General features: G+C 36.2%; 1 protein-coding gene across 3 annotated transcripts in view; it reads left to right on the top strand.

Annotated features, from left to right (window-relative positions):
* Nucleotides 1–3,334: 3,334 nt before the first annotated feature.
* smad2 (SMAD family member 2) overlaps nt 3,335–25,791 on the top strand; it is a 36,900-nt gene continuing 14,443 nt past the window's right edge. For 2 of the 3 annotated variants that reach the window (XM_041247501.1, XM_041247482.1), the window contains exons 1-2: nt 3,414–3,900; nt 5,088–5,375. In XM_041247501.1, coding sequence (XP_041103435.1) covers nt 5,140–5,375 — 236 coding nt within the window. In that variant the 5' untranslated portion in view covers nt 3,414–3,900; nt 5,088–5,139. Of the gene's footprint in view, nt 3,357–3,413; nt 3,901–5,087; nt 5,376–25,791 lie in introns of those variants that run through there. The other variant, XM_041247492.1, reaches the window with a different exon arrangement.

Below are 25,791 nucleotides of genomic sequence, written 5' to 3'. Positions count from 1 at the left end.
ATGTGTACACAGCTGTTCTGTGTTCAATTGTCTTTGTATAGTTATTTTGTGCACTATTATCCCTGTTTTTTTGTTCAGCGGCTCGGATGATTGTCAGTACCTGTCATTTTCTTTGGACGTCCACTTCTTTCAAACGTTTCAGTTGAATTTGTTCTGTGCCACTTTATTGCTTTGATTGTGGATTTTGGTATTCCATATTTTTTTGATACTGTTCTGTAGCCTTTTTCTTTGTTGTAGTTTTACATATGAATCTGACTCCTGTGTCTTGACAATTGTCTACTGCATTGCCAAACATTCTTCTTCAGCAGATAATTGCCTCTTTTTCTGGCTATTGACTTTATAATGTAGCTTAATTACTGTGTCGGGAACAAATATTTGAAACTGCTGAAGTGCTTTTTTAAATTTTTATAACACTTGTTTGTTAAACTACCAGAAATTATGTATGTTGGTCTTTGTCATATTAATTATTGGCTAAATGTTAACTAAATGTTCTATTTCATATGTTTTCTTGAATTATCTTATATTAAGAGTAGGGTGCCAATACTTTTGTCTGCATCTACATGTCTGAATAGTAAAATACACACAGTTTTGTTAGTACAACGACACATGGGTGGATGGATGGAGTTTTCCAGCTTCACTCAAACATTGGCTACCTCCCCCCACAAGTATTTCACGGTCCTGGTCTAATTTGCATATAAGGCAGACTGGTGGAGTGATACAGACCAAGAGCCCAACAACCACCCGCAGTCCATCTGTAGCACTACGAACAAAGCTGTCAGTCAATATCTAACTAGAGCAGGGTTTCCCAGTCCTGGTCCTGGGGACCCACTGTGTCTTCTGGTTTTCATTCTGAGTCATCAATTACTTAATTGAACCCTTAGTTGAATTATGCATTAGCTGTGTAAGATTTTTTTTAAATAGTTTTCAGCTTTTAAAAAAATGGAGAGTTCAAGTTAACTATATAATGTCATAAGTAACTTGAAAATCGACAACTTTGTGGGAGTTGAAAACAATTAAAAGGTCTAATTAAGCATATTAGTTCAATTAATGGTTTAATTAAGTAATTGAGAACTCAGTTGGAATGACAAACAGAAGACACAGTGGGTCCCCAGGACCATGATTGGGAAACCCTACACTAGAGTATAGAACTCTACTGTGGTCACTAGAGGGACCCATACCATTGCAGCCAGTGTTGGCATCATGGGAAGGGTTAAATAGACCTACATTGACCTTAACAACTTAGCTAATCAATAAACTGAAAATGTGGTTGTGGAAAATAAAAATAAAAATGTAATAAAAATACTAAGAAAGATACTTGCACACCTTGTAGATGGAATTAATGCATCACAAAATGGAAATAATAAACAACTAGAAACAAATAAAGATTTGATGTACCTTTATTTTGCAGTTATGGATCATTATTTAGGTAAACATTATACCTTTACACATAATACAATTTATTTTGAGCTTGCCTCTGAGTGCCAGTCATCTATTTGTCTTTACAAATAGAGTGAGAGTCTGGAAAGATGAGCTAAAGCAGAAAGAAAGCGAATGGTCAACCATGGGTGGGGGTTTGGTTTTGTTTCTTATTATACTCTGTCACTGGACTGATTAAGCCTGTGTTCAGACTGCATTTAAAATGGTGTTACCTCAATTATCCATTCAGTTCGAAGCATCTAGTGTATTTGTTGTATACAGAACAGGAAAGCCCCTTCCATTAATCCAGGACAGCTGGTCCCCCCACCCTCTGGCCGAGATATCATTTAAGACAGCAGATGGATAATATACTATAGGCTTTAAGATCTGTCAACAACAGTACCCATTGGTTCACAATAATGAAACAAAAGCTATAATCAGGATTATGGGAATGGGTTTCTTGCTGTTAAAATTGTGCTAACTATGAAATAAAAAAAAGTTATTCGAATCTCTATCTATCTATCTATCTATCTATCTATCTATCTATCTATCTATCTATCTATCTATCTATCTATATAATTTGTATAAAAGTTACAGTATGCTATTACTATGACTTAATAAAGGGGAATAATGATAAAACTATTAAATGGGGCAAGCTTGCATTTATAATTATAAGTCATACCAGAAGCAAACTCCTGACAGTATTTATAGGGTTACAAAAGCCCTGTAAATTCCAGCACTGCTCTGTGTCAGAGTTGCTACTCTTGTTGTTGTCTTAACAGCATACAATTTATGTAAACCTATACTGTGATTGTATATATCTGCTGGGCATCCAGTGTGAAGTATGTGCATGTGATCCTATTTCCAAATCATGCTGGTGAGTAACAGTGCCATTGACCAGTCAGTTTTGTTTGATAAGGTGAATAGTGGCATGGGCAATGCTTTACATAATTTTATTATATATATATATATATATATATATATATATATATATATATATATATATATATATATATATATATATATTCGAGAAAATAAAACATCACCTAAAGCATCACCTCCCATCTCAATATAGTATTTTAGTTGCTTATATAAGAGACTGACTGAGCATTCTGATCTTATCGTGCCCCTTGCGCTCCCTTGTCAGCGTTGCAGGTGGTCCTGGTACTGTGTGCTTTACATATTCCTAACAATAAAAAGCATACGCCAGTGGGATTCAACTGAGTACATTCAAATTGAGACGGCGACGATTCAACAGGAATTCACAAAATAAAATAATAATAATAAAAAAAAGTTTAATTCAACAGTATTCATTTTGGCAAAGCAATCCTTTTGTATACGATTAAAACGTGACCTATGTTAATATCCTAAACAATAACATAACAAGCATGGTTTTAGTTCACCATTCACGTTAGGAGAGCTATAGAAGGTGTTACATAACTAACTGAAATCGCATTTATCAAATAATTTACTGTTTGATTTATTATTGTTAGTTTTCAGCAGTATCGACCACGTGTTCCTTTTTTCATCAAACTTCAATTTCCTGAAGGGCCTATATTGTTTCTTGCGGAAGAACACGAGTGTGCTGCAACACAAATGTTTTGGGACGATTCAACTTAACCCACTGTCCTTCTGTCCCCGCCCCCTGTGAGCCGAATCTATTATGAAGTCTTCTGACAGACAGTTATGTTCACGAATCGCATCATGACTTTGAATCGTTTAACCGTATTGATAGTCCATTCCTCCCAATCGTTTTATAGGATGGGCGGGATAGACTGTGAGATTAGTTTGGTGTTGACAGATTTTGATTGACCGTCAAAGTACACCAATTAGAAGCAATCAGATCCATAGCGCCCCAGGTTGAAAGCCCAAAATCACCAATAGAAAATTAGGAGGTGGGATTAAGTGCGGGAAAGTGTAGCGTCGTCAGCTTGGGCAAGGTAGGTTGATGTGTGTTGGGGCGACAGGAAAAAAAAAAAAAAAAAAAAAAAAAAAAAAAAAAAGAGAGAGAGAGAGAGAAATGAAATCACGTTGAAATTATTTAAAATTCCGCAACCAGAAAAGTTTCCATCTTTTTGCCCTTTGCATGCAACATTTCACCCTGGGCGTTTTTGCTTGGAAGTAGTGGCTTATTTAAAATATTTCTTAACCTTTTTTCCGACATAGAAAGTAGCATAATAATATATATTTTTGTCATTTTAAAGTAATATTACTCAATCGGATTTTTTGGGGTTATTGCTGTTGTATTTTCTTGTTGTTTATTTTTTTTTTAAATTTTATTTATTTTTTATTGCTTTTAAAATTGTATGCTGTAATATCGGGGGTGGTTATGTGTTTTATCGCACGAATTTATTGTTGTATTGTCGCTCCGTAAGCAACAGGACAGGAGAGCCCGACAGGAACTGTTAAGTGAAAATTATTTTTACAATCTAATTTATGCCTCAGGAACTTTTATTTGTCAGGGTTATTTGCTAGTCGGTTGGGGTAAGTGTGTTTTCTTATTTATATACGTGTTACTGTGAATGTTTTTGTTGCACATCAACAGTGGCCTGGCCTTAACGTTATGCATGCTTGCCTAGAGTCTTCATAGTTTTTGCAATTGTTTTCTATCAGGTTGTGTTGATTTGATGTATGGGTAACTCCCATAATGACATTTCTAACATAGTCACTGTTATTTTTGTTGTTTTATATACCTGGTAACGTTACGTACCGTACGTGTAAAGTTGTCTTTACCATTTTCAGTAATGTGGCTCCGAAAACGTTTTGACGTTTTTCATAAAATCAACAACGTAAACACAAGCCCGAAAACGCCACATGAGCAATTGTTATGGTTTCTGTTTAATATAATAGGAAATACCTGTAGGCATATTCAAAAGCACCGTGGATTATTTTATTTTAGTTGCATTTTGTATTTCATTTTTTAATTCTTTAAACTGTTTTTTATAGTAAATTCATCAAGCTTTTAAACTGCATCGGCAATATTAAATTAATTAATATTTTTTATTTTCATAATATTGAAAGGATTAGTCACCGTTCTAGCCATGTAGCTCAATTCTTAAGGTTTTCATTAGAACAATAATTGTCTATTTAAGAAAACAAAACTCCTCTTTCCTCTTGTATGCATGGGCGTTTGTTGGGCAATAGAGTATTTCCCTTTTCTGCTACATTGTACATGCCACCATCCCCCAAAGTATAAAAATATTGGTTTAATGTCTGTAGTTAAGACTTGCGGCTTAAATATTCTTTACCTTTTAGTTCAATACTGCAAGGCAACCATTTAGACACAGGGCCAATAATACAGAATATATGGAAGTTGTACCCAGATTTCTTAAGTGATAATAAAGGTAACATCCATGAAGACATATTCCGTGATGGGATAATATAGAGAAATCTGTAAATCAGCGTAATTCCTAAGAATACCAAATGTTGAATTGCAACTCACTTGTTAAGTTTTAAAGTTTGTTGCAATAATATAGTGTACTACTTGTATGCTTCTTGCCTTTGACTCAAGTTTGAAGTTGGAAAAAAGTAAGCAGATACTAAGAGATGTACATTATGCACATGAAATTTGTGCTAGAATATGAGCAAATGAAAGCTTTTCACAATGAGATATAGAACTATATATTTTAGGTCTTTTTTTGATTTTGTAATTCTTATTCTTTCCCCCTTAGGTTGCCCAAAGGCAGGCGCTACCATTTTGTGGTTGTGTGTCTTGGATATACAATGTCCTCAATCCTGCCATTCACCCCACCGGTTGTGAAGCGCTTGTTGGGGTGGAAAAAATCTGCCAGCGGGTCAGGGGGAGCTGGTGGTGGAGAACAGAATGGACAGGAGGAGAAGTGGTGTGAGAAAGCAGTAAAGAGTTTGGTTAAGAAGCTTAAGAAAACAGGACAGTTAGATGAACTGGAGAAGGCCATCACCACTCAGAATTGTAATACCAAGTGTGTTACCATACCAAGGTAAGGAGGATTGGAATACAGGCTGTAACGGGTACTGCAATGGAAATTAACAAAGTTTCATTCCAGGGAGGGGTTCTGGTTTAATTGTTAGTGGCAACAAAGTAGCATTTTACAAAACCTGAAAAATCTTAACTGGGCAGCGTACATTTTACGTTTTGCTTCTTTCACACCACTCGCGTTTTCATTTATCCAGTGACAATCCAGAACATGGGCTGTAATGGCACAGTGACTGAGTTTATTGATATTTTCTAGTTTTTATTCTGTGCTCTGCTGTTACTATATGTCAGTGGTCATTGTATAATAGGTGTAGGCTAGCTGTGTTAATCTCATAGCGCTACCTTGTGTATCTTTTCAGAAGTGTCTTTAAGAATAGTATAGAAGTGTTTTTTATCCTGTGTTCTACCATATCATATGTGCTGACTCAAAGTAAAACATTTGCATTGATGTCAGTGTGAATCTCAAATGTGTTTAATCTCTTATGAGCACTGGAACTATAAACATTCCTACGACTGTATAATATGGCAGTTAATTCGATTTGCAAAGCAAGTAAGACTTAAACCTGAACAATCGTTTTTGTTAAAGTAATGTTGATGGAAGTAGGGGAAACAGGTTTCCAAAATATAGAAATGGGCACTAATGGTAAAATGTCTCTTTTTGTTTGTTGTGGTCCCAGTATGTTAACTGAGTGTCAATGACCATCTAATAGCGATGTTTAGAGGTCGATGATCTCATGTCTCAACAGGAATTCGTCAGAATGGTTAGACAAGTGGTCTTCGTACAGGTTTGACTGCATTTCTAAAAACATATGGTTAGGATTATTTGTAGCTGATCAATAAATTTACTAAGAATGGAAATCAGATGCCATTGCATCATTTTACATAGCAGCTGACAAATCTTTACTGCCTGCCATGACAAGCCTGTTGCAGTATGTATTGAGATTGCACTTACAAAACTGAAATACATCTGTAATGTCATGGAAAATGTTGTGCAAGACTTGTTTTGTAGAAATTTGGCTGTGCATGTGCCTTTTTATGTGTGTTGTACTTTCTCAGCTGTAGGAAAGAGCATCCGTTGCTGGAAGTGCAGCAAAGTTAAGTGTAGAGTAAACTATTAACCTTTGCTAATCTTTGCTAAAGCTGTTGAATTGAATGTAACTATTTCCCTGCTGAGGATGCCCATGTCTTCGTTGACAGGAATATAGTAGAGGCATATGTTATTAACAGCACTGAAACTTTAAGGACAATCTGTATTTTTAGCTTTTTCTATCAGAATCTCAGGGGTAAGAAGACTGTTGGTACAAATAACATTTCTAAAGAAACACTTGTCCAAGTATGAGAGATTTGCCAAGTGTGTTAAATAATTCAGTGTAGATTCTGGGGGTATGAGGAGGCATCTAAGTGTATTTTAGACTAACGTTTTTACATAAGCAGGGCTCTACATCTAGACTTTTTTTTACTACAGTTCCCTTGGACCACTGAGGTAGTGTTTTTACTGGCCTGGATACAATTTTAACTGGCCCAATAAGTAGTACAAATCTGGGCGCATTGTTTTATTCACTGCTGCAAATGTATTGGGGAGCTGGAAGTACATCCACCGATGACTGGATTAAAACAATAGTTTGGTGACATTAAATATAGGAAGTAGTACTAGAATTGTTCAAACGTTATGTCGGTCAGGGTGTATTCGGCTCACCACGCACCCCTGTAGACTGGCCGGGAGCCTGCGGGCTTGCCTGTAAGCTGCCCAGAGCTGCATTGTCCTCTGACACTGTAGTTCTGAGGTGGCTCCATGGTGTGCCTGCAGTGTGAAAAGACGCCGACAGCACACGTTTCGGAGGACAGCGTGTGTTCGTCTTCACCGCTCCCGAGTCAGCGCGGGGGTGGTACCGGTGAGCTGAGCCTAAAAATAATTGGCTATTTCAAATTGGGAGAAAAAAATTATATTAAAAAATAAATAAAAAATTAGTGACTGCTAAATAAAATAAAATAAATAAAATATAATATCATTTGAATACTTAAAGGTTGAAAAGTTCCTAAATTATTGGGATTTGGTAGAACTTTTATTAAGTCACAATTTACAGTATTCTTAGCCACTATACATTTAAGTTGGTCTGCCCACAGTCCACATTGACAGATTCCATGGGGGGGATTTATGTTGTCTATACATTGTTTATGGTGAATCTCGCCGGCATGAGTCTTGTGGCTGACTTTAACGACAGTTCGGTGAGCACATAGGCTCACCGGTGGAGCACCGGTGAATAAAACAATGTGCCCACTGTATCGCCCTGCTCGGCAAGTTAATAGCAGAGTAATGTATTAGGTTATGCGCCATTCAAATAAAATAAACAATCTTATGGATTATTTGTTTAACCATTCTGATTTTGTGTATTATATGTTTAAATGGTAATAGCTGATCTATTTTTTTTTAAAATCTGGCTTTATACATTTTAACATGCTTTGATTAGATGACAATATAAAATAAATAAATAAATTCACCCGATGTTTAATTTTTAAACTATTGTGTTATTTTACATACTGTTATTTTTGGCTTCAGAGTTGCTACGGGGTCATTAAATTTAAAGAAGAAAAAACCTCCGAGTTTATTTTCACTCTGGAAATCTGATAATCCTAAAATACAAGTACAGTGTGAGAAACTGAAGCTCTGGCAGAAACTTTGGTCAGACACCAAAATCTTGCCGAACTCGACAAAACTCACAAAATAGTAACAGTCAACCTTTTCTCAAGTTGCTTTGTTTAATGCCAGCATTAGGAGAGCCGTGCAGAATTGGGTAAACTTCATTATCCTACTGTAGGCATTCAAGAAATGTATTCATTAAATTAGTGAAGTGCTCCCCAGTGCTTTCTTCCACAGCAATGTGTAAGAATCTGAAACATGCTATATTAAAAACCAGAGCAATACATCAATAGCTGCCATCTTTCAATAGGCCTTTCACACACCATATAAACGAGCTGAGTGCACTTGCAAACTGCATTATGAACACAAACAGACTTGGTTCTGAAAGGAGGAAGAAAAAATTAGCTTGCATGCATATTCTTTCATGATGGTTTTTAATTTCCCTCTGTTTAATAATGTGTACTATAACCAGAGAGAGCCCATGTCTCAAATAAAGTGGCTAAGCGAAGCCTTTCAGTATATGCTATTGTAGTTATTTCAGTCATTTAACATGCACATATTTGCATACTTGTCAGAAAATGTAAATACTGTATTAGAGATTTGAAAATGTATGTGTACAAATGGTACTCATATTTTACAAGCAAACTCGCACCAGAGATGTTAGCAGCGCTAAAAGTTTAATGGATTTCTACTAATTACAATAGTAAACAAAAATCATAATACAAAATAATCGTTCTCAGATTGTTGTCGCTTGTAGCCTCTCCCAAGTCGGCACCAATCTTGCTGTCCTGTAAAGACTGTGCATGGCATTTCTGATCTGAACACATTGTATCCTAAGTCAAAATGTTAGATAATTCATCCCGTTGTCCAGCTTCCATGTGGCGTACCTGGGTATCCAGTGGTGTGTTTTTTTTTTTTTTCTCGCTGCATTCGCAGCAGCAGCAGACAAACACCTGCTATCTTGCGGACTGTTACTGTGAGACTGGATGTGAGGGCAACTAAATGTTGAATTCCCAACAAAAAAGCTGCTGTTTTATCTGCACGTCTGTTTAACTGATATTTGTTTCAATATCATCATGAAGCCAGATTAAGTGTCTTTTCTGCTCAACTCTTATCATTATTGGTTTAAATACTTTACTTTTGGCTTATTGGTGCAGTTGGTTGCTTAGTTGGGGAAAAAAAAAAATTGCCATGTTGAGGTAATGAGTATTACCAACTGCACTTCAGTACATAGTCTTAGATGCTGACTGGACAACAAATACGATGTGCGGTGGGAAAGTTTGTACGACTTTCCAGTGTTCATAAAACAGAAGTCACGTGGACTATACTATATACATTATACAGTTAAAAAATGTTACTGGCCAAGTTGGGTATGTACTTTTTTCTGCTGTCCCAGAATGTGTGTGATATCCCTTTTGCAGCATGTTCAGAATACTGCCACCAGAACTGACTTAAACCAGGAAAAGTAAACATATTGCCCATGTTTTGGCCTCTTTACACTGGCTCCCTGTGCAGTATAGAATTGATTAAGATTTTGCTCTTAACTTACAAGGTCCTGAATGGATTAGCACCTAGTTTGATGCAGGAGTTAATGACCATGTATCTTCCAAACTGTACTGTGGGATCACAGGATGCGAGGCAGCTGGTTATTCCTAGGGTCAACAAAAGCAACACGGGAGGGAGGGCTTTTTCTTGTAGAGCTCCTAAATTATGGAATGCTCTGCCTTTGTTAGGGAACTTGGGACAGTTACAGTTTTCAATTCAAGACTGAAAACACACTTTGTTTTTTTTAAATGACTTTGTTGGCATAGTGGTTTTTAATGTAACTTTAAAATTGCTGCTTTTGTGTTGTGTATAGTGTTTTAAATGTGTTATTTAAATGGTCTGACTGTGGTAGTTGTATGTGTGACATGCTGTACAACTGGATTCTGGTATATAATTTTTTCTGCTATGTGGGTTCTATGGTCATGTGACCATGGCCATGATAAAAATAAGTTGTTGCATGTATCAAACATATCTTCACATTTTTATTGGATGGTGTATGTTTATGCATGCTGTATTTTTGTTCACTTTGTGCCTTTTCTTTACAGCCATTTAAAGCTATTGTTAAAGCTGTATTTTTTCTATATTTTATATTTGCCGCTAGTTAAATTGACAAAGTTAATGGCAATGTGCGACAAACATGTTTATACTACACGCAAGGTTTACTTTTAAATGTCCAGTAATTTTAATTGATTTTGAGTGCCCAAACACACAGCTTTAAACTGAAGTGACATCAGGGTGTTTGTTTAATCACCTAATACAAAACACTTTGATTTCACTTATCATTTTGCATCGCGTTACTTGAACAATTAAGGACGCACTTTTTTTTTTATATTTATTTATTTTTACCAGTTTACATGTCGTTGTCCATCCATGAGCAGTCCAAAGCACCTTTGACCATTGTTCCATAGTCCAAATTTTGTGTTCTTGTGCATATTGTAGCCTTTGTCTTGTTCCCCTTTCTTAACAGAGGTATTCTTACTGCAACACATCCTGATTTCAAGAGTGACCTTCGTACTGTTGATTTGATGGACAACGACACCCGTGCCTTCTGCCAGTTCTGTTCAATTCAACGCTTGTCTTTCTATTCCTTAAGGATATTATCTTTTAAGTATTTCTCATCCTTTTTAGACAGCTTTTTGTGCCTTCCAGTCCTGGGCTTGTCAATTACAGATGCTGTTTCTCTGTTCTTGTTTATTATGCTTCGGATACCACACCTTGAAAATCGAGTGATGTGAGCTGTTTTACTTAGTGTTTTTCCTTCTTTATGCAATTCAAGGTTTTTATAGTAGAAAACACTAGCAGAGGCTTTTGAGTAACTTGTTGATGCTCATAATGCATCAGTAGAAAAATGTCAATAATATAGTGTGAGATTTTGGATGTTTTGGATGCAGGTCCTACAAATTAGACTTTTGAGAACATGTAAAGTGACCCAGCAATGCTTGTCCATTTCTGGCACATTCATAATGTGAGTTTCTTTGGGCAACAGTTTTTTTTATTTTTTTTGGGTAAGACTTTGATCCATGGAGTTAACAGGACACAGTTTAAAAAGCTCTTCATCTAATTAGTCTATTGTTCCTTTAATTCATTAAATGAGTCCATAACACTGGAATTGCCCACGTAGCGTGCATTGTGATACTTTTGTATAAAAAGCGCTATATAAATGCAATAAATAAATAAATGATGACTTTCATTTTGGAGTCATGGTGTGGTATGTATGTTATTGTCGGTGTCACATTCTGACACCTTTTAGATGGAAGCATTAACTACGGTAGTTCTTAACATTACGCTATGGATGGTCACGGTTCAACATTAACCATGGCCCGGCATTCCCTAACATTCTTAACCATATCTACTTCAAAGCTGATTAGATAAGGCACAGGCCACAAACTGTGTTAGCTCTTTGAAGCTTGCCTTCCAAAATGCTATCTGATTGTCTGGCCTCCTAAGGTGTCATAAAACTTACCAAGGGAAGCTATAGCTACAGTGCAGTTGTACCATTATTGTGTTAAGGTAGTTTAAAATGCTTTAAGAATAATTAATAATACATAATTTGAGAAGTTTAATAGTTATTTTAAGTAAGTTTCCCAATAAACCTGTTTTAAGTGAATATTATAAACTAAACTATTTTTAAATATTGTCCTTTGTATTATGATGTGTTTTATATGCTTGTAATCATAATTTTGTATAGAGAATGAAATTCGTGTGCTTCTCTAAAGAATGTAACTAAAGTTATATTGTATAGGAGGTTTAAATGATTTAAATCCTTTGACAACGAAATAGATGGATACATTCCATTTCTAACACACCCTTTTTGTGTGACACGCAACTGTCTGTCAAATACTGTGAACCAATGGTAGGACCAACAAGGATTTGTTTACAGTACAAGGGAACTCCTATACATCATGTTATTTAAACTTAAAACAAGGATTTTCTTCTCTCTGGGCGCTCTCTGGATTCGCTCTTTCTTCAAAACATCTCATCGCTCTCAACTCCTCAAACATTGAAGTTCTTCAACGAAGATGCAATGATGTAATCTTCAAAGCTGACCCGGAGAAGATGGGCTCCATCCAGAACGACGAAAGCTTTGCCTACAGACTTCAGAGATACCACGCTGGTGCACAACTAACTTCTATAGCGAGTACAGCTGTGTTAAGAAGACTTTGTTTTAAACCTCGCACCAACAGAATACGTATCAAACTTATATTGTGTGTTTACAAGTAACTGAACTGAAGCCATGATATTGATATCGTCACAATACGTAATGTGTGTCTATCCAACTAGATGCTGAACATTGTAGATGCGCACTAAGCCACGTGGAAGCTGGTGTGTGTATGTATATGTAAGTATATGTAATGTGTGACTGAACCAACCAATGCATGATGAACTGTAAAGACTGCTTCACTAATGCAGAACTCTGACCAGAGAGCACATCAAGGATTTATGAACATTTAACAATGCATTACTTTTCCTTGAACGTTTTTATTTTGTTCTTTATACATATGTAACTGTGAAGCCTAACATTTATTATTCTTCCTTTGAGAATATGAATAAATGTAATAGTAATTTGGATTGTTAGGTTTTCTTTTTGTCTTATAACAAATACACATCTGTAATTGATTTGAAATAATTAAACATACATAATATTAATTGTTAATCTCTCTTTTCATCTTGAATCTAGGGATAATTAAGCCAGAATTGCTAGTTCTTATTGAGGTATTGTTTATTATGGTTAATAATTACATTATTAGCTATAATGGGTATTTTCTTTAATGGTAATTGGCGAGGACACAGTTGTGACATAAACCCTAGATGTACAACGTAAATATGCACGACAACAATCTTTACATGACACGTTTGTATCAGCAGCAAGTGGTGCTGACTTGGGAGAGGCTACAAGCGACAACAATCCGAGAACGATTATTTTGTATTATGATGATTATTGTTTTAATGTGGATGAAGGAGGGAAGGGCTGCCACCCTGGGAATGATGGTGGGAGGGGTGAAGTGGGATTGATATTGGCTCGTTCGACTACCAAAATAATAGAGAATTTATTCACAAAAAAATTGTTTTAAATAGTGTTTATTATGAGTAGTTTAAATCAGTTAACCTTTTAGCGTTGCTAAGAGCTAGGTTGCAAGTTTTCTTGTAAAAAAAAAAAAAAAAAAAAAAAAAAAAGCATCATTTGTACACATACATTTTCAAATCTTGAATACAGTATTTTCATTTTCTGACAGGCACGCCAATGTGTGCATTTTAAATGGCTGAAATAGCTTCAGTAGCATATATTGAAAGCTCTCTTTGGTTACTGTACACTATTAAACATACAGAAAATAAAAACAGTCATGAAAGAATAAGCATGCAAGCTAAAGGTTTTGTTTTTCTGAAAAAATCTGAGGGGGAAGAACAGTCTGTTTGCGTTCATAATGCAGTTTACAGGTGCACTCGGCTCGTTTATGTGGTGTGTGAAACTGGTGTTTACAATATCCTGGAAGGCATATTGAAAGATGTCAGTTATTGATGTATTGGGTTTTTTAATAAGCATATTTTAGATTCTTGCATATTGCAGTGGGGAAAAAAGCACTGAGGGAGCATTTTGCTGATTTCTTGGATACATTTCTTGAATGCCTACAGTAGGATAATGCAGTTTACCCAACTCTGCATGGTTCTCCTACTGTCAGCATTAAACAAAGTAATTTGAGAGAAGATTGACTGTTTTACTATTTTGTGAGTTTTGTCGAGTTCGGCAAGATTTTGGTGTCTGACAAGTTTGTACCAGAGCTTCAGTTTCTCACACTGTCCTTGTAGTTCAGGATTACCAGATTTCCACAGTGAAAATAAACAAGGATTTTTTTTTTCCTATACCCCTCCTATTATGTTCAGAATTTAGATACATCTGTTATGTTTTGGGTCATATTGACTCGATGCAATTTCAAACTAATTTAAACAGCCTTAGATTGACTGATTAAATTAGATTTTTATTTGCAAAGGTTTTACTCTTATTCTCTTAGATCAGGAGCTGTGATAAAACTTCTTTGACTGCCAACCGGGGAGCTCCTCATTTTGGAATGTCTTTACCAGTGAGATGCTTTTGCAATACTGACAGAGAAAATTAGGCTCTGCCTTGTAGATATATATTGTGTGTTTTTGTTTTTATATAAATGTCTCCAGATAGGTGCAGCCATTTCCAGAAGTAATAATATAAATACAGTAATAAAATAATAAATTAAAGAAGTTTTGTTTATTCCTACATACAAGTCTACATAGATGCATGCCACGGGCACAGTGACCTGAAACATCTTATTTGTACACATGACCTGTTCTAAATATATATATATATATATATATATATATATATATATATATATATATATATATATATAATATATATATATATATATATATAATTTCTCAAAGGTTCTGTTTTCTGTGTATAAGTTCATGACCCCAACTTAGGAAAAGTCATAAAATATTATAAAGAAAAATAGCATTTAAGCTAATTGGAAACTAGTCGGGTCAAATAGACCTGAAACCTAATAGGAGGGTTAATTTACTGACCCCGTAGCAACTCTGAAACCAAAAATAACAGTATATAAAATAACACAATAATAGTTTAAAAATTAAACATTGGGTGCATTTATTGCAGATAACCATTTTATTTTTATATTGCCATCTAGTCAAAGCATGTTAAATGTACAAAATGCCAGATTTAAAAAAAATAGATCAGCTGTTACCATTTAAACATATGATACACATAATCAGAATGGTTAAATAATCCATAAGATTGTTTATTTTATTTTTGAGTGTTGCTAACACATAACCCAATACATTATTCTGCCATTAACTTGTTGAGCAGGGTGATGCAGTTAGTCAGCCACCAGACTCGCCAAGAAAAAATGCTGGTGAGATTCACCGTAAACATTGTATAGACAACATGGACACCCCCCCATGGAATCTATGTGGACAGTGGGCAGACTAAGCTAAATGTATAGTGGACAAGAATACTGTAAATTGTTAAGTAGTAGTCCTACCAAATCCCATTAATTTAGGAACTTTTCAACCTTTTTAAGTATTCAGATTATAAAGCAAAAATGTATTTGTTGTGGGTTTTTTTTTTTTTAATTTAATGATCGTCAATTTTTTTTAGTCATTTTTTTTTTCTCCCAATTTGGAATAGCCAGTTATTTTTAGACTCAGCTCACCGCAAAGACTATAGGGGTGCGTGGTGAGCTGAGGACATCCTGGCTGACCATAACGTTTGAACAATTCTAGTACTATTTGCCATATTTAATGTCACCAAACTGTTTTAATCCAGCCACCAGTGGATGTACTTTCGGCTCCCCATTACATTTGCAGCAGTGAATAAAACAATGCGCCCAGTTTTGTACTTATTATTGGGCCATTTGAAACACTACCTCAGAGGCCCAAGGGGCCAGTAGTGAAAACATCTCAATTTAGAGCCCTGATAGTGTTGTGTTTTAATTATTTTTAACTACTGTGTGTACATGTAGCCTGCAGTAGCAATGTGAAATGAGGCATACATGGATTCAATAACTTTTTCGCAAGCAAACCTGCTCTACTGTACTGTCCCCCTCTGCTGCTGTGTAGACGCTGTGGGGTGATGGATGAGAAAGATGGTAAAAGTATGTGCAGCACAGTCGTTGACTGGCTAGCTTAGTGTAGGAGGGTGATTTTTTTTTTTTTTCCCAGAAATTAAACCACAGTACATGAGTGTCTTGTAGAACTGCAGGACGCCTGGTATTTCACAAAAAAGAAAATGTCACATACTAAACCTGTACGTTGTCCCATCCATAAAGTATTCAAATCAACAAGTAGGGGGCATACATAAATATACAATTTGAAGTTGTGTTTGTCACTAACTCAATCGACTGTGAAAAACTGCTATAGACACTACAGGAGGCTTTACACCATGGCTAAATATTAACATTGACTATTTCAGTTGATCATGTGTGTTGATTTAAAACACTTTAATACTACTATGTTACAAAAGGCATACAATGTACAGAATAAACTGTACATGACAGAAGCACTAAAAATGATTTAAAGTATGATTTACTTATTGCAACTTTGTTTTAGTTAAAACCTAGTTCTGACATGGTTTTTCCATCTAATTTATATGTTGACCTCCATACAGACCAAAACATTTCTGACGGTCTGCATATGAAAACTGCCGTATTTATTTGAACCCATAATTGTTTACATGGGCAAAAATGTCTGAATGCTAGGGTACAGCAAGACTTAAAGTTTGAGGATGTGTTCTTACGGGCATGGGGAAACTTGGTGTTAAGCCAGGGAAGTTGTGCATTTAATTTTGATATTTGTTAGTGCTGATTAAAAAAAATAATGTACTGCTGTTGATGATCTATCTGTTCCAGTTGTACTTGGACATAAATTGTTCTGTAGCTGTCTGGAAGAAGAAAAAAATGCCCACCAGTCTTTCTAAATTTCATAATACTTTCATTTTCAGTGTGTTAATTTTCTTTTTATAAGGCATTTAACTGACTGTCTCATTGAAGTCGCTTTCTTCCAGTGCTTACCTGTGTGGTTTTGAAGAAACTATGGCATAATGTACTTTTTCTACAAAGATGTAGGTCATGGTGACTTTCATGGTAATGATACTTGTAGTGATGAATTATCCTTGCCAGGATATGCTATTTACCATTTTTTCATGCAATTAAAGTGACTATACCTTTTAAGGGTAGACCTGGTTGGGCTTTTCGATAATCTATACATTTATTGTAACTTAATGTCCTTTTGCATTAAGACAGTGCCTTGCAAAAAGTATTCAGACCCCTGACCAATTCTCTCATATTACCGAATTACAAATGGTACATTGAAATTTTGTTGAATCAATTATTGTAAGGTGACATTGGTTTTATGTTGGGAAATATTTTTAAGAAAAATTAAAAACTGAAATATCTTGCTTGCATAAGTATTCAACCCCTGTGCTGTGGAAGCTCCCAGTTTGCACCGATGAAAGAACTTGCCCTAACGAGGACACAATTACCTTACCATTGGCCTCCACCTGTGAACCTTTTTAAAGTTCCTGTCACATTTCCTGGATAAAAACCCCACTGTTGAAGGATCATTGGTAAGGCTGTGAATCTGAAGGAAAATGAAGACCAAAGAGCATTCTACAGAAGTTAGAGATAAAGTAATACAAATGCATAGATTAGGGAAAAGGCACAAAATAATATCCAAGTGTTTGGATATCCCAGTGAGCACAGTTGGATCAATAATCAGGAAGTGGAAGCTGCATTACACCACCCAGGCACTGCCAAGAAAAGGCCGTCCCTCAAAACTCAACTCTCAAACAAGAAGGAGACTTGTGAGAGAAGCCACAGAGAGGCCAACAATCACTTTGAAAGAGCTACAGAGTTCAGTGGCTGGGAGTGGAGTAATGGTGCACTAGTCAACCATATCAAGAGCTCTGCATAACACTGGCCTGTATGGGAGGGTGGCAAGTAAGAAGCCGTTACTCAAAAAGTACCATCTGAAAGCACGTCTGGAGTTTGCCAGAAAGCATGAGAGTGACCCAGCTGTGATGTGGGAAAAGGTTTTGTGGTCAGATGAGACCAAGATAGAGCTATTTGGCCAAAACTCAAAGCGCTATGTGTGGCGCAAATCTAACACTGCCCATGCCTCAAGACACACAGTCTCCTTACAGTGCAATATGGTGGTGGCAGCATCATGCTGTGGGGATGCTTCTCATCAGCAGGGATTGGGCATCTTGTTACAATTGACGGAAGAATGGATGGAGCAAAATACAGGAAAATACTGCAAGAGAATCTGCTTCAGTCTGCTAAAAAACTGAAGCTTGGGAGGAAATTCACCTTTCAGCAGGACAATGATTCCAAGCACAAGGCCAAAGCAACATTGGAGTGGCTCAAGAGCAAAAAGGTGAATGTCCTACAGTGGCCCAGTCAAAGTCCTGATCTCAATCCCATTGAGAATCTTTGGTACACAAGCGTCGTCCAACCAACCTGAACAACCTGGAGCAAATCTGCCAAGAAGAATGGGCCAAAATCACTCCGACACTGTGCAAAGTTGGTACATACTTACCCCAAAAGACTTAAAGCTGTTATTGCAGCGAAAGGTGGCTCTACCAAATATTAATGTGTGGGGGTTGAATACTTATGCAAGCAAGATATTTCAGTTTTTTATTAGGTTAGCTGTATGAATCGGCATAAACATTAAGAAAAAAAAAACAAAAAAAAACACATTTTATTTTATTATGAAGGTGCCACAAATTCAAAGCACCACCAAAAAGGTAAATCACTTTTATATATTGTACTGTTTCATAGAATTTGACAGGCATTTGTGTTTCTTCATTTGATTACTTGCGGGTTTCTATTTTAAATCAGTCTCCTTTTAAATAAAACTGTTTAGAAAAGGGGTTTCGCCCTGCCTACCTGTCCAAGGCTCTTGGGGAAGCACGCATGTTTTGCAGAGACTGTCCGGTTTGCAGTTGTCTGCGTGCCCAGGATGCGCGTCTGATGCAGGCAGCCTGCAGATAATACAGCTGCACTGTGAGGTGCAAGTCTCCTGGAGCCATTAAATGAAAACTGTGCAAAATGTACAACTCAAACGACAGCAGCGAATGGAAAAGTAAAAAAGATAAATTTAAGCCACATGAAAAACAAACAAGTAGGTAGTGAAATTATATTCCTTCCTTATGATAAGCGTTAAATTATGGTGGCCCAGCAAGTGAAAGAAATGAAGTGCTTTTTTCATGTTTACCCAGTCACAAGCCCAGAATGACACTTCAGTATGATCATGTTTACACGGTGACAAGCTGTCTGTGTTGCTTGGAACTGCGCAATTGAATTTTGGGAGTTGTTTTGTGGACCACCTGGAGTTTACTTGCAGACCCCAGGTTGGGAAAGGCTGGGCAGCTAGCACATTTGTTAGGCACGGGCAGATGAAGTTCGGAGATTTGCAGGACAGAGCTGAATTAAAATCTTTAAGTAAATCTCCAATAGAAAAAAGCTAACTTGTTTGTCATTTTCAGGTGTTAGGTTAAAACATATTAATAAAATAATTTCTGTTTTAAATAAAAAAAATATGCTTTAACGCCCTGCTGGTAGTAGTGGGTTTTTTAGTTTGTCCGTCAGTACTTGTCTTTGCCTCCTCTGGTCACTCTGGTTTTTGTGGTCTGCCTGCAGCTGTGAAAGCAGCTATTTTTAATCCAGTGAAAACATTACAATATGAATCTTATTTTTAAAAGAATGTATTTCAAAAAACTTACATGTTTGCTATGTTGATAACTGATATATTTACATAGCCACTGTTAATCAGACTGAATTTTTTTTGTGACCGAATGGTTGCACACTACAGTTTTGATGTCAACTGTAGTGACCAAAGGTGATATAGTGGGTCTCAAAAATAAGTCATATTGGTTGTCCTTGACTTATTTAATAATAAATGTGCTGTACATGTTATCTTATACTTCTGAGAAACAAATGTTTCTAATTTCTGATGCAAGTAGTTGGGTTACTGTTTAAGCAGTTCATTAGTAACGCATACAAAATATATCCATGGAAAGTCTTATCTTCTTGCTGGCATTACAATAACAAAAATATTACAGTTTAGTAACAGTCCAGCAGTGTCATGTGAGAGTAATCCTATTTACAGTACTCCACAAATTAAGTTTTTCATTTTACTGGCATTTAAAATAACCAGGATAAAATGACACAAATATTTTAAAAAGTCTTGACTGACTCGTTGCTCTACACAGGTTCATTGCTGTATATCACCCGATTTGTAATTAAGTAGCTCCCCTTTTAATGTAAGCACCAGTGTAAGTACCAGTGGTTTCTAAGCTAATTCTACATTCTTATTTGCTAAGTTAACAAGAAATGTCTCCAGAAACAAACTGTGTGTTGTGAGTATATCTTTTTCAAGAGATCGATTTCCTTTAAGGAACTGTCACGGATTGCTCGGCTGGTGACGTCAGACCAGGAAGACAATGGACACAGTCTGGTGCAGTGAATGAGCCGGTTTATTGTAAATAAAGTTTAGACAAAACACTTTTCGAAAACAAACGGGCACATTGGCCAAAACCGATAAACACACACTAAACAAACATTAAACACAACAAGTATTGTGCCGGTATTAAACCAGCACGAGTAGCAATTGTTATTCTCCAAACTGAACACCCAACCCCATGTTTGTGAAAAACACTGTTTTATGCAGCTGTGTCGAGACTCGATTGCTAATCAGTCATTCACTTGAATCTCGGCACAGTCTGCACGTGGACTAATTGTGCACTCCCCGTGCCCCCATACAAATATACCCACTTTAATCTACATGTGAGGTGATTGTGCAATCCCTGTATCTAAATACAAATATGCATTTTAAATCACTTGCGCTGCATAACCCACACTCTGTGCACCAAAACATACACATCACAAAACACAAAAAAACTTACAGGGGTGGGGCAGCCCGCCACAGGAATGTATATAGCTAGAAAAATAGCTTTGAGCTTGTTTCTTCAATTTAATTAAACAGGCATGGTTTAACATTGCTAATTATAGCTTCATTAAAGGGAGGTAGAGTGGAAAGAAATAAACTAAACAATAATTAAATATCCAATGCATTTAGCTTGCTTACTTTGGGAAAGCCCCACCTTGAGTGCAGTACCTTGGGTCTAAGTTTTTCAGCATAGAGAAGAATGTTTGCTGTTGGTGCCATCTTTTTGCTTGCTTTTTGTCCTAGATGTTTATGACTGGCAATATGATCTTTTATGGTATTGACTTGTACATGATCAATCAAATGACAGCAAAACTTGCAGACTAGTATCCCACCATCCTCCATATAGATACTTGGACATAATTGTTTTTAGCTCTGTCTTTTGGTAAAACATTGCATTTTTTTGTTTGTGCAGCTGCCATGTTGAGCCTAAAAATACTATGTCGTCACTGTTCCCTCTCAGCTTTTTAGATACTGAGAAACTTGCCGTTTTGACTGAGAAAGGGTACATTATCAATGAGAAAACTTTGGCCATGCATCAACCCTTTCAATATATTTAAAAGCGTTTAATATATACTTGGCTCATTGCTGGCATTAACCCTTTGCAGTCCATTTATTCGGCACTCGTCAGGCAGGTCAGGTCCAATTTATTTTCACACGTGCTGTTTATTTTACATGCGCAGTTTAAAATATTCAAAGGTTCAAAAGGCACTGAATCACAAAAAAACTCAGTACTGTATCTACAGCCAAGCCCCACCCCTTGTTCGCTGTATTTTTCACATACCACTTTATAGAAGTGCATACTGATAAATCCTCTCCTGATCACTCATTTTATCACCAAACTCCTCAATAATGTGATTCAAGTCATTGTTTTATTAGTGTAACATCTCAAAAAGCTCTGCAAATGTCCATGATATTCTTTGAGCACTGGATGCAGAAGCAGCTACCTCCTTTGTTATGTCTCTCTGTAATGCATGGGGCTATGAGATACGCCCTTTTATTGATTCAGCTCCTATCGGTCTCACTCTGCCATTGAAACGACGAGACCTGTGCTTTTATGTATTTTTGATGATGTTGGACAGGGTCATTAGACTGGAAAGGGAAAACTGTAATGTCAGACCTGGTCCGACATGGGACTTCAAAGGGTTAAAATAAGCAGGAAAACCTAAGAATTATAGTACAACAGTTCAAATGTTCAGCACAGTTGTGAGAATCATATTTACAGTCTTCCACTAATACAGTAGTTCAGTCTACAAATAAAGGTGTTTTGAAAAAACCTGTTTTAGCTTATTGCTCATTTACAGTAACAATAAAAAATGTGAAAGTTTTGTACCAGTCCAGCAATGTCATGTGAGAGGTAATCCTATGTACAGTACTCCAAGTTTAAGTTTAGCACTTTACAGGCATTATAATAACCAGGATAAAATATGAAACACTGATAAAGGCGTGTTGACTGACTCGTTGCTCTAAAACAGGTTCACTGCTATGTATTACCCAATTTGTAATTTAAATGGTGCCCCTTTTAACGTAAATGCATAATTAATCCTCTCAGTTGTTTCTTTCCTAATTCTGCAGTGTTATTTGCAAGATTTAAAGAGAGTCGTGTCTCCAGATAGAATGTCTTTATGAAACCAACGGTGTGTAGTGTAGTGACTACATCCTTTACACAGTAAAGTGATCAATTTCCTTTTAAGGATTGTATAGCTAGTAAAATAGTTTTGAGCTCATTTCTTCGTTGTCAGAAAATATAGTTCAATTAAGAAACTGCCATGGTTTAAATTATAGCTAATTATAGTTGCTAATTATAGCTTCATTAAAGGCAGGTAGCATGGAAAGAAATAAACTAATCAATAATGAAATATGCAATTAATTTAGCTTGCTTACTTTGGGTAAGCTCTGCCTTGAGCGCAGTACCTTAGGTCTTAGTTTTTCACCATAGAAGAATGCAGTGCTTTGCCGTTGTTGCCATCTTACTTGCTTTCTTATTCTCGACATGTTTACGACTAGCATTATGATCTATGGTATTGATTCGTACATGACAGCATGAACTGCAGCAAAACTTTATGAATGCTATCGCACCATCAGAGAATCCAATTTCTTTTAACTCTGTCTTACTGAAACATTGCTTTTTTTTTTTTTTTTCCTCGTTGGTGCAGGCGCCATGTTGCGTTTCAGCAGAGACATGGCGTGAAGTCATATCAGTAAACTCTTAAAAAAAAAAAAAAAATAATTAAAAATAAAAAAGTTCTGTCTTCAATTACTGTACACCTAAATGTGTATTTGACTACTGTGCGGATTTACATTTTTACCAGTTTCAAAACGGTTGATTTCTGAAATGGACGGTTTTTAAAAGGGAAATAAAACAAAAAACGTCAGTGTGAGTATTGTGATTTTGTTTTTTATTTGTTTATCGGAGTATGTATACCTCTAAATAATGCAGTAGGATTGTTTTTCACTGATTTTCGTATTCAATTATACTACAAGTTAAAAACTTCATGAGCATGAGAGAATCTCCAGACACCTGCTTCGCCCACCCTGTATGTTGTACTAACTGTAGGTGATTGTGTAAGACTAAGGATATTTTGCATCGAGGTGGTCTTGTCAACTCTGTCAGACTGAATCTGATGGAGCTGACCAATCTTGTAAAACTCCAAACAAAGCAAACATCTTGCTACACTGCAATGTCAAGGTGACAGCAAGTGCATAACAAATGAGCTATTTTAAGTGTGAAATGATTTCGTCTGCAAAGCGTACCGAGTCGACAAGCTATGCTTGTGCCCATTTGTTTGCTAAATTAAGAAAACCATAATTAGTTTACAAGGCCATTTGGTAATCTGTCGAGGAGAATTCAGCAAAGTGCAAAAATGTTTTTTTTTTTTTTTTTTTTTTTAAACTGACAGCAAGGAGGAGGGATTTTCTGGTGGGTACAACTCTTAATTGTTTTATTTTTTCACTGTATAACTATTTCATGATTTTTATTCAGTACATCTTTAATATAACCTAAAGATATGTAGCAAATTATTTTATATTAGATGTATTGATACTGCTTGATCATGCGCTTTGAATCTGAGCTACTGTCAAGTAGAATGTTTGTTTTATTTATTTATTTAGGGTAAATGTAAACACCGGTTTCAGCAATAATTGTTGTAGATGTTTTGTTGTATGGGTAATCTTAGTTTTTTTTTTACTGCAAGTGCAGTATAGTACTGTAGTGGTGTTCATTTGTTCTAGCAGAAAGTTAAGCATTTTTGTATTGCAGAGCGGAGACCTGTGCTATGTCGGCACCATTCAGCATTCTGAATTATACAGCTAAGTTTTACAGTGGATGATACCTCTGCTTAATAGATTTTGAATGTACAGTTCATTACTTGGCTAAAAAGGCAAAAGAGTTGGCAGAAGTGGACTGTGTAATTGCCAACTTGTAGTAGCTTCCCTATCGGCCCTTAGGGGGTGTGGGGGATGGAATGCAGTCCTCACTGAGGCCGCTTCTGCTGTTTTGATTGAAAGTGCATGTTTCACATGTGTTGGATCAGGTGGTGGTGTAATACCAGGAGTGATTCAGTTTCCTGCTTGTGGTTATCTGTCAACTCTGGTGATTAGCTTGTCTCTGTACAAATATCCCATAAAAGTAGGTTTAGAAACGAGTTTTGGTGCAATTATTTTTTTTTACATCACATGTAACAAATTGAACAAATCCATTTTTTAATTAACTTTTCAGTTTGATAACTTTTGCCAGTGGTTTATCAGATTTTCATGAGTGATCTGCTAGATTGCCTAGATTATTCCTTGTGTATAGATTATCAAAAATAAGTGCTCTTGAGGCCCTGCATGCTTAATGTATGTTTTTGTGCCAAATAGGGAGGTTGTACTTTATTAATTCTCATTTTTACAGATATGTATGGAAAGCTGCAGTATCTCAAGCTTTACTGGAAAGTTAATGACATTGTGTGAAAAATGTATATCTATTGAAAAGTCAGTTTGGCCAGCTAGGATTAATATTTTATTCAAACTTTGTTAGTGGAAAGAATGAAAAATCCATTTCTCACTTGAACATGAAGCAGGACCGTAATAAGGTAAGTCTTGAATAAATATTCACTGCTAAGGCTATAACTAGCATGTTGAAAGCACCATTCAGTACCTTAATTGCTTTGCCATGTTAACGGTACAAGCAGTTTCCACAGTGTATTGACCGTGCCGTACACTATGGTCCCGGTGGTGGTACAAGCCAGGTTAGAATCAAAAATAACTTTGAAATGTTTGAGAAACCTACTGTGTCTCAATATACAGTGCAGATCCAAATTGTGTCTGCTGTTGCCACAAAGAATCAGATTAGATAATGAAGTAAGTTGTTGGTGAGTTGTTGAAAAACTTTCTGGGCAGTTTAATGGAAACGTTTGCGTTTGCCATGGGTATTGTATCTGTGCCAATACCAATATTTAGCAGTACTGTGTAAGGGGCTGATTTGATCAACATATACTGCTAGGGTAAACCAAAACTGGATGTAGTGGTGTAATTTTGCAGCACCAGGGAATCCCCACCTGGATTGAATCAACCACCCACCTGATCTGGTTTTTAAAAAAAAAAATAAAAAAAATAGTGCCGCTAAAATTAAATGATTGCTGCAATCCGAGAGAATTCACTAGTGGTGTAAAAAGTAAATATCTATTTTTTTTTTGGTTGTGGCAATCGTGCCATGGGACAACCCCCTTAGGTTCTGGCCAATGAATTTACAGCACCAAGTAGCCTACACAAACTCTGAATGTATCCAGATATCTAGGGAACATGTGTAACTGCTTTCTCTGTATGGATCTGAGAAGTGAACATTTGTTCCCAGTATGACTTCTTGGCCCTGTTGGCCTGAAAAGCATTGCATCACATTTAAGCAAAAATAATAACTTCAGACTTTGGGTTTCTACTAATTTCTAGGTAATTTTTCTGTAAAGTGCTCATAGCCAATCAGGTTTAAGAAATGGCTTCCCTGTAGAAGTTCGATATTTTCCCTATATTTTGCTGTTCAGAAAATACTACATTCAAAAATAATTGACAAGACTACATTTAGTGGTAAAACCGATTTCTCAATGGGCTGAAATGTATTTATTTAATTATTGTATTTGTTCATTCCCCTAGGCTCTGGGTATGTGGGAGGCTTTTCATGATGGCAAACAATTTAAGAAAAAAAAAATGTATTGTAACTGTTTGGTTCCATGTCAACTAGCTAATGTAATCATTACCAAATGGGTATTAACTT

Source organism: Polyodon spathula, chromosome 1 (assembly GCF_017654505.1).
Source record: "Polyodon spathula isolate WHYD16114869_AA chromosome 1, ASM1765450v1, whole genome shotgun sequence".
NCBI lineage: Eukaryota > Metazoa > Chordata > Actinopteri > Acipenseriformes > Polyodontidae > Polyodon > Polyodon spathula.
This window is presented reverse-complemented; position numbering and strand designations above follow the sequence as displayed.